The 11,047-nt window shown below is 29.9% G+C and overlaps 1 protein-coding gene across 1 annotated transcript; it reads right to left on the bottom strand.

The window, feature by feature from the left end:
• Window positions 1-3,565: 3,565 nt before the first annotated feature.
• LOC142331692 (uncharacterized) lies at window positions 3,566-10,201 on the bottom strand. Its single transcript, XM_075377724.1, has 2 exons — window positions 9,394-10,201; window positions 3,566-3,777 (listed from the first exon to the last, which is right to left on the bottom strand). The coding sequence occupies exons 1-2, from the start codon at window positions 10,199-10,201 to the stop codon at window positions 3,566-3,568; spliced, it is 1,020 nt and encodes a 339-aa protein (XP_075233839.1).
• Window positions 10,202-11,047: the final 846 nt, after the last annotated feature.

Here is an 11,047-nt window from a genome sequence, read left to right as displayed (position 1 = left end):
GCGGCGTTAATTCGAAGTCTTAGATCAATAAGATCAGCAATCAAAGGTGGTATATAAATCCGATCATTGATAAAACCCCACAAGAAAAAAATCTAGCGATGTCAAATCTGGGAAGCGATGTGGTCGTGCAATTGGACCTTCTCGACCGATCCACCGACCTGGGAATCGAGTAATCAAGAAAATCTCTGATTTCTAGGCTGTAGTGAGATGGTACCCCTGCTTGCTGATAGTAATGGCATCCATCTTGGTCATCATCGTCTAACTGAGGAATTAGAAAATTCGTCTTTTTCATTGGAGATTTTTCTATTAGCATCTCGTTGGATCCACAAATTTGTTCCCCCATCAAAGTGGGTTCGCAACCCCCCCTTACACACCAAACATCCCACTTAGCTGCCGGACTACTGCTGTAGTCGCTCTGCTATGTTGTGTTATCACGGGTGATTGGTAGAATTAAATAAATTAATAATATTTAAAGTGGCCACTAGTACCGCCACACCCACGCGAATGAAATACGGTATGCGTGCGCGCCTTAATAATATCAATGAATTAAATAAAGAAAAAATATTGTATTTAAATAAAATGATAAATATTTTACACTGCTTGTAAGCCGTGCATTGGAAAAAAGCCGCGTGACGGGAAAGTCCTAAACTGTGTTGTCAGCTTTTTTATTTTTTCTGATGTCTACAATTATATCATTAATTGTGGTGGAAGTCTAAAATTATTGTTGTAATTGATTACGTTTCCCGTAATTAAAAATTAATTTAATTAATTAAAAATTAAGATATATACATATCTTAATTTTTAGGTACCCGTTTTATTCTCAGCGTCTACTTAAAGGAAAATATATAATTCATGTTATTTTAGTATAATACTATTTACGTGTATAGCCTCTTTTGCTTGGAAGAGCAATTTAAACGGCAAACAGATCATGATATTAGAAATATCGTAATTTAATAAATTTTTCAAAGAAAAAATAATAAGTTTAACCAGTTCAATAAGTAAAAAGTATTCTGTAAAAAAAATAATATTAAATAAATAGAGATAAATGTTTTTAAATAATAATTAGAAGCGTATTTATAATATTGGAATTTCTTAAAATTATCTAAAAAAGCTTGTCATAATATCGTTATTTAACGTAAGGTTAGAATATAGTTATGTGTTAATGAGGGGGCGGTACTGGAACATGTACAGGAAATAAACAATTACCGCAAATTCAGTTAAAAAAAAAAAACAATTTCTTGATCATTAAAAAATCAATTTCACTTCCTCAGTACATGGAAAGATGAAACACGCCACCATATTTTAAGACAGTTAACACATAACTGTAACAATTCTAAGTAACCTGATATAAAAGTCATTTCCTAAAAATTTAATTTATTAATAACTAATAATTGTTATTAACAACCACAAATACCGCATTCCAAAACATATAAGGGAAGTGAGAATGGACTGATATTTTTAAATCTTTTTCAATCATATGAGGCAAATATACTACTTTTTTAATTTTACCTTAATCTTCAAAAAAAAAAAAATAAAATAGAAATTAGTCCTGTGGACATTTGTTGAACGATAGTATTAATTTCTCTTTGTTATGCCTTTATAAAATATCAATCAGGAAAAGTGAAAATAATTAACGGAGAAAACCGACATCTTTTATAGCATAATTTATAATTTTTGATTGATTACTTGTAAACTTAATTATTCTGGTCGAAAGTTATTTCTGATTCATTACTTACATAAAACTGCTATAGTTTTCTCATTCTGATTTAATTTGCATATCAGTTCCGGTCTTTAAGTCGATGAAGATTTCTATATCTATGGATAAATAAATTATAATGCTCCGGATGTGTATATATATATATATATATATATATATATATATATACGGATAAGGTTATGATTTATAAATTTAAAAAATAATTATAAGAAAAATTTATTCATATAAAAAAAATATGTATAATAAAAAAATAACATATAATTAATAATTAAATTAAAAATATCAAACAGTATTTTAATTATGAAATTCATATTAAACAATAAATTATAATTGAAATTAATTATAATTTCACTTTACTTAATTACATTATAAAAAAATGAACATGTAGTTTATTGTATATAATTATGAAAAGTAAAAGGAAATACCTGAAAAAATAATAAGAAACTTATCTTTGATCAATTTACTATTATAAACACTTAATTTAATTAAGTAGTATTTAATAATTATAGGAGTAAATTTATCTTGTTTGAATTTAGAATCCGTTCAGTTCCAGTGTTGTTTTAATAATTATTTTTTTTGCAACTTAAAGTACAGTAATAATCACGTTCTAAGGTTCAGTATAATAAATATAAAAATAAATAACAAATTTACGAAATAAACGTTACGAGAAAAAAAGGGGAGGGTGTAGATCGGAAAAGGATATGTAAAAAATAATGCATAATGATTTGATGAAAATAAATACGTTAATATTTCCTCTTTGTACAAAGGTATGAAGGATCAAAAGAGGCAAGACATATAATAATGAAAGTAAATATGTTAATACTCGTATCTCCTCTACACAGAGTAAATAAAAACAATTAATATTTAATGGAATTAAATCGTAAAGTATAAGACATGAAAACAAACACAAAATTACATCAATTTTCTGCCATAATTCGGTTACTTGTTAACCGATTTTAAAAAATAAAATGTCATTTTATTCAAAATAAAAGGCTTAATATTTTAGCTAAACTTACATATTGATAAACTTTATATTTATGGAGATATAACGGATTTAAAAAAAAACATGGCCGGTATTTTGTAATTTGCAAAGTTTTTAAGTCCTAATTTTTTTCTAATTTTAAAACTTTCCTTCAAAGACGCTTACAAAATATTAATGTGATTCCTCTATCCGAACTTGAGATATACATTTTTATATAAAAATAACAAAATGGCAAACAGGGGTAGAAAGAAGGAGAAACTGCCATTTTTCTAAGGATATTTTTTTGTTTAATTTTACAAGTAGAATCCGAAAAAGTATAGCCAGCCCACCATTTTAGAAGCACCTGCATATAAAGGTAGAAGATCAATAGAGGCAAGGCATATCAATGGACGGAAACGTTTATCAAGTATTGTAAAACCAGTTGGTATGTATAATAATTGATTATTTTCATAATTTATAAGGCGGTAAATGAAAAATTAAAGTGTAATTATTTTATAATTAATGGTGTTTTATATTTCAGGAAAAAAAATTTGATCTTTTGTAATAGAAATATTAGAAATAAAATACGATCAATAATTTGTACATCTTTAAAATTTCCATCAGTAGATTAGATCTTTATTAGCTTAATTTCAAAAAAACTTCCTATGTGTATCAATAAATTTTATAAATTGATTTAAAATATTTAAATCATATTTTATTTTATGTGTATCAATAAATTAATTAATTTTTGTATTTTTTTAATTTTTTCCTATAATATATGATCGGTTAAGAAATAGTGGAATCAAAATTATTAAAAATGATACTCTATTGTTTTTTTATCGCGACACCATTATACTTGTCGATCACATTTTTATCTTCAGCGCCGCTTATCTTCGTCCAGCAAATTCATGGCCAACATGATGTCTGACGCCCCATTTATAATGAGCATGTTTATCGGTCTTCTGGAAAGTATGTACAGGTCCTGTAACTCCGTGACTTCCATGACCTCCTTGTCGTCTGACTCTTTCACTTGCAACCATCGGTTCGGATGCTGCAGCATTCGGTTGTTCTTCTATTTCTGAAGAATCACCTTTTAAATCTAAGAAAAACAGTGTTATCTAATTAAGAGTTGTAATTTTAGATTATTGAATAAAGTATTAAAATTATTGGTTTTCATTATTACCTATTGAGCGATCCAAGTTTGATGAATATTTTGAGGAAAAAGCTCTGTTCATCTAATGTTAAAAATTTAGGTATTTTAATAACTTTTGAATCAATGTAACAAAATCACTTTTGTTTTAAAACCCTTTAAAAAATTTAAAAATGCTATCATAAATATTAAACCTTTCAAAATACTTAGAAAATAGTTAAATTTCTTAAATAAATAGCCATAATTAAAAAAATTATCTTAAGTTGTTTCCACAAAAACTCATATTTGAATTCTATCACTTTATTTATGATCATTTTACCAAGCAACGATGCTGGATTTTTTGATCAACCAGTACAATTCCTATTTATTTAAGATACAAGCCGTATCCTTAGTCACATCATCGATGACAACGTGATACAAATATGGATGAACTTATACACTTTTCTATTGTCACTGCTTTAAATTAATTTTATCAACATTAACCGTTAATTCCTGAAAAAATAAAACAAATAAAAATTAATTTAAATTTATGAAAGAAGATTACATTTCTTTTCCAGAACATGATGGAGGTTATGTTTGCAGAGGGCATTTTGTTTGGCCAACTCATCAATCACTACCATTGGTAACGTATACTTCTGGAAAATAAACTATACATTACCTTATAATTCTTCGTTGAGAACTGCTCTCATTGTTACAACGCAAAGGTCTTACCAGCTTTTGCAATATGATCATCTATACGTATATATACCACTTAAAGCTACAAACAAAAAGTTAATTCAAATTAAACTTGTACAAGTATCTTGAATACTTGTCACCAATTTTCAGTACTTGTCAAGATAAAAACACTTGCTATCTTAATTCTTGAATCACTCAAAGCATGCATAGAAATTTGTTCCCAAGAACTTATTCAATGTTTTGAAAAATGGAGACAAATTTCTGGACTTCGATTATTTGGCTTGGTGCACCTTTTTACTCTGAATGGAAGAGAAGAAGTATATAAAGGAAACACTGAATCTCCTTCAAGAAGAAAAAAAAATGTTCTGAAGATCACGGCACGGCTACTATGTCTTGGGATTCAATTGGACTGCTCCTAAGGGATTTCATATGACACAGAAAAAATCTCAATGCAGATATTCAATTTTTTTAATAAAAAATTAATCAAGAAATTCGTGAAGGTATTCATGAAGATAAAGAAGAGTTTTCCTTCAAGACAATATTAATTCACCCTATGTCTGCTTTAACAATGGTAATTCTCAACAAAACAGGATATTCTGGATCATGGATCATACACGTCCTTTACCTAATTCCATCTAATTATTATTTATTTTGGTCATTGAAAGTATTTTTAGCCTCAAAAATTCCAACAGTTACAATTAAATCATTGGAAGTTGCCTGGACTTTCTGATGAATGGATTTTTGGAAAAAATTGAAAGATTTTTTCTGAGATTGGAACTAAGAAGTTTCTAAACATGTCTATTAGAAGGTGACTAAAAATAAAAGTTGGTTAATATGTAGAATTTCATTTTGTTAAAAACATAATTTGTAGAAATACTTTTCTGTCCATATCCGAATTTTTTTGCGTTAATAGATAACGAAAATATTTTTTAACTATATCTACTACCTTCATCTTTTGGATTACAACTATCCTGGATCTTCCTATATGTGGAAGAAGTTTGAACGACGACAAAATACCCACTTACTGAAGGAACCTTATTTTATTACACACTTGTAACTGGTGAAATTTATTTCATAATACCTCAAAATAATTATTTTTAATATAATATGAAATCCCTACTGATTTGTGGATTTTGTAAGAAATCTAGTTTCTTGTCTACCAGATCTTCAGTTAACGTAACAGGTAAACTTGGGTATTTTACTTCTTCTAAGTGAATATATTCTCATAAAAATTCTAATAAAATTGTAGCTTTTCAGCAAGTATCCGAAATTTTTGACGTCGTTCTTTTTTCATATTAAATTCAAATAGCCACATATGATATTTTTATACCCATTAACCAAAATAAATAAGTAATTTAACTGTAATTCTGAACATAAATAAGTACATATTTTATAAAAAAAAACTTGTATAGAAATCAATGTATTTTACTTCATTTATAAACGTAACGTTTGTGAAAACGTAAAATATTTTAGGAAAACTGTATTTTTCCTGATGTTTAAAGAACATGGTAATTGAGAAAAGTGTATAAGTGGTTGTAAGTCATTTGAAAATATAAAAGGAACGGTTTTGATATGAGGAAGTTTTTTAGGAATCTAACGAAAACTTTTACATGACATCATTTCATACTTCATCTAATTTAATATTGAAAAAACGTATTATTGGGTGCTAACTGATCAATAAAATTCAAGCAATGGAAATTAAATTTATTATTAGATGTATAATGGGAAGAAAAATGAGAATATATTTCATAAAACAAAGAAGGCTGAAATAAAAAGAGATAAAGAAGATAAAGCGGAGCAACTTTTGGCAGTTAGGCATATTTTTCAGTATAACTTCTTTTAGTATAACTTCGAATAAGAGGTACGATTACAAGAACGTTATACGTTATGTTAAGTGAAAAAAAGAAGACCAAGAAACCTTCATTCATCAAGAGAATGATGGATGAATAGCGTGAAGGTATATGATTAGCGAAAATAGTTAAGGGAAGAAGATATTTGAAAAGGAATGTTCAAGGAAGAAGTAAAAGTAGAAGCTACCAAACATATCTTCTGATCAGCTGATATTGAAAAAAATTATTATATACTACACATGATTTAAATATATTTTTGTAGAAATTAAAAATTATTTTTATATACTTTAAAAGTTCTAGTAATTAAAAAAGTATGTTAATGCGATAAGCGTATTTTATGTTGCATATAACTTCAATCAAATCAAATTTTGTTTATGGTGATATGGGTTTCAATTAACCACACATCTCAGGAATGGTGATCTGAGAATGTACAAGGCTACACTTCATTTACATTCATTCATACATATCATCGTCTGAAGTAATACCTTACGATAGTTCCGGAGTCTAAATAGAAAAAGCAGAGAGTTTATGGTAATACACCAAAAATTAAGAAAATTTAAATTATTATTTTGATCGGTACGTAATAATAAATTATATAAATCGTATATGGAATACGTTCAATTAATTATAAAATTAAAAACAGTCATGATTTAAATCCGTAAGGTAAATATATATTAAGTATATGAAAGGCTCCTCAGCATGCCGTCTTCCAGTGAAAAAAGTGGGAGGGGAACGCCGTGCTTGTGCGACAGCTTCAGGATTAACTGACGCGGACGGCGTAGTGGTGTTAATGCTTCACACGAAGCGAAGTACAACATCATAGCGAACTTTATCACGAAAATCACGCGCCAGAAGCATACTGAGGGGGGTGATAGACAACCCCTGTGGAGCCACCGTTCACCTGTGTCTGCGCGGGTGGGCGATGGTGATGAGACACGGGGGCTTAAAAATCCCCGCGCTGAAAAAGACCGAGTCCCGGCGAGGCCGCCCCTCCTGGGGTGTGTTACTGTTAGAGGCATTGGCTAGAAACAAAAATTTAATTCACATTAAATTTGTACAAGTATCTTGAATACTTGTCATCAATCTTTAGTACCTGTAAAAATAACAACACTTAAAAACCGAGTACCGGCTTCTGGGCTATAGCCCAGGGACAACATAGTCAGGCTTGGTTACCCTACTGTAGAAGTTAGAGGCAGCCATAAATAACCGGCAGGCCAAACTGTCATGTCGGTAGACCGGGAGGCCTGTTTGAGTTTATGGACACTCCTCTGGTCTGTGCTAAACTTAATTGTAGATCCGGCCCAGGGGAGTGGGTAAAAAAAAACATATGAAAGTATTAAATATAAAAAAATAGTTACAAAATTAGTCACAATTCAGAAAACGTTATTTTTTTACCACATTTGTGCATAAGTTGAACGTGATGCAGAAAATGTAAGTTTTAATAGTTATTATTTAAAACTTCATCTACCAATTAATATTACTTCTGTAAAAGAACAAATTTTTAATAGAATTTTTTAGCCCGCCGGGTTGGTCTAATGGTTAATTCGTGTTCACAAATCACTTTTTTAAAACAGCTGATTTTCGAAGTCGAAGGTTTTGAAGTTAAAATTCTCTCGTTTTCTCGTTTTTTTTTGTTTAGTCTCCGAAAAGGTAAGGCATTACCTTTTACCACCGTAAGGCATTTACCTTACCACCGTAAGGTATTACTTCAGAGGATGATATGTATGATTATAAATGAAGTGTAGTCTTCTACAATCTCAGGTGGACCATTCCTGAGGTGGTTAGGTTTTAATTAACCGCACACCTCCAGAATGGTTGACCTGAGACTACACAAGACTACACATCATTTACATTCATACATATCATCCTAATTCATCCTCTTAAGTAATACATTACGGTGATTTTACAGGCTAAAGAGAAAAATAGATTAAAATCCTAGTAAAAGTTAATTGCTTTTATACAGATTTGAATACTAGGTTGTGAATACCGGTGTACTTTGGTGATTGGGGTTCAGGAATTTTCGGCCTGAGTCTCTCATTTATATGTCATATATATATAATCCTCATTTCATTGGGCCGTGGAGGAGGTTTCTTATTGTTCATTATTTGAATAGATTGTAACGTACACATTGGGAAAAACATTGTATTTTTAATAAATAACTGGGAATTATTCCATCAGAGAAAAACATAATTTAAAGTTTGATTATTCAGTATAAAAATTTACGTTAAAATATCGAATTCTACAATGGAATTAAATCTAAAGGATTTAGCTAGAATCATACTTTAAAGGTTATCAAAATTTATTGAAATAATAAATCGGAGAAAGGTAAAAGGTAAATAGGAAATAGTGGAAGCACTGATGGAGATCCTCATCCAATAATGGATTGCCGGTCTCAGTGGCGCAAGTGGTACCGTCTCGGCCTTACATCCGAAGGTCCCGGGTTCGAATCACGGTCAGACATAGCATTTTCACACGTTACTAAAATCTCATTAATTTCATCCTCTGAAGCAATACCTAACGGTAGTCCAGGAAGTTAAAAAAAAAAATCAATAATGGATCGAAAGCTATAACAGATAATAGAATCTTTATAATTTTCATTGTAATGGTTCTGATTTACGTGCAAGTAAAAATTTCGAATGAATTTATTTTCTTTATTTTTAATTAATATTTCTTTTGGTTTTATTATAGAATGATCTTACGATGGAGAGTGTATAAAAATGAATGTACGAAGACAGTGTCGAAAAGAATATGATATCCTTATTTCTCAGCACCAATAAAAAAACTAAGTGAAATTTTCGGAAAGTTTTTGGTTAAGTTAATAGTTGTGATTTAATTATTAAAATAACTTCAAACACAAAAAGATTTTTTAAAATATACTTTACTAATTATTTACATTAACATGCATGTGCTTTTTTTGTAAAAATACTTACAGTATATAATACATACTCTACTGTAAAATAAATAGTTATTATATACATTATAAACGCAGCTTATTCACAAAAGGTGATCTAGTTCATAAAAACATTTTAATGCACTCCACCGAGTCTGACTCCCCACTTGTAATGACCGTGTTTATCAGTTTTTACAAAAGTGTAAACGGGTCCGGTTGACTTTTTACTGTGGCCTTCATCCTCATTGCTATCCTGTTCGTCGTTTTCTTCACCACCGTTATCTTCTTCGTCTTCGACCGACTGTCTTTTGTACTTAGGTTTATTTTCTTTCTTCGTTCCGGTGAATGTTTGTCTTTTATTAAAATTCGTTGGAATGAGAGGTCGTACATGAAAATTTGGATTCGTTATCGGCCTGAACTTATTTTCTGACGGTTCAATATTTATATTTGACGATACATCAGGATTAAAATCTTCAAATGATGAATGACCTTCACTATTTACTAGCGGTTCAGCAGGATAATCGGACTCTTGATTTTGTTTCCTACCTAGTAAACGATCAACAGTACCGTAAGATGTTTCAGATGTCGATAAAAACTGTTCAGAAGGTGGAGGTTCGAGTATATCACCGGGATCATATCCCAAATCGTACTTTGTTTCTAAGCTACCATCATCGGGCGTCAATTGTGGTACCGATCCTATTGTTGGAGAAGGTGGTGCCGATCTCAAACCTATTTCGATTATCTCATTTGAAGGTTCAGGCGGTCTGGGGGGAGTCAGATATTCTAAAGGTTCTGGTGAAAGTTCCGAACGTTGTCGGTCCCATGATGGACCAAAACCTAACGGTACTTCTGGAAATCTGGCCACAGTCGCCGCAGGATGCGATTGCCTTTTACTTCTTTCAAAGAATGACTCGGACGTATCTGTAACACCAGAAAAGAAAAATAACAGCCTACCCATCACCTCGTTACTAACTACCGATCACAAATTTCTTATATTTTAGATTTTAGTGTTCCACTATTTATATAATATTGCTCTAAAAAAAACTACTTCAGTTTAGTGTGCTTTTGAATTCTACTGTGCGACTACATTTATCTTAGTGCACATTATTTGTAAATTGTGCAAACTAATTTACCACATTATGTGCGCACCTGTAAAAATGTAATGATGACTGCTCAGAAGAAGCTTAACATTGGATATATTTTACATCAATGAAAGTCATTGAATTATTAGTTGACCTGCAGATTTTTTATTCGATTATAGGCCTTGCCTTGCTGTATTATTATAGTGCCTGACCATTAGAACTGAACTTACGTAAGAAATAAAAATAATGTCGTGCGATTGTTTACATGTGTTTTAATAGAAACCGACAATGAAGTCGCAAAACATCTTATAAAGTTGTAATGATAATTTAAAAAAAAAAAACAGTTGTATAATGTAATAAAATAAGTTAAATATCTTTCCTATACATGCGCGCGCACACACGCACACGCACACACACGCACAGACACACACTATATATATATATATATATATATATATATATATAATTAATTATTAGAATTAAATAAATAAATTTAAATATATATTTACTAAGATCATAAATCTTATTTGTATTTGAAAAGCATTAATACATTTTTTAATTAATCGTGGAAAATTTTGCTCCTAATTAAATAAATACAGGAATTGTTTAAAAGTTCATAATAAATATATTATAAGTCATGGAAGTTTAAGTAAATTAAGTTTCTTAAAAAATAAAAATGAAATTATAAATTAACATTATTTCCTACATTGAGAAAAATGTTA

Source organism: Lycorma delicatula, chromosome 10 (assembly GCF_047948215.1).
Source record: "Lycorma delicatula isolate Av1 chromosome 10, ASM4794821v1, whole genome shotgun sequence".
Taxonomy (NCBI): domain Eukaryota; kingdom Metazoa; phylum Arthropoda; class Insecta; order Hemiptera; family Fulgoridae; genus Lycorma; species Lycorma delicatula.
Note: the sequence above shows the minus strand (reverse complement) of the source record. Positions and strands in the feature narration are given on the sequence as shown.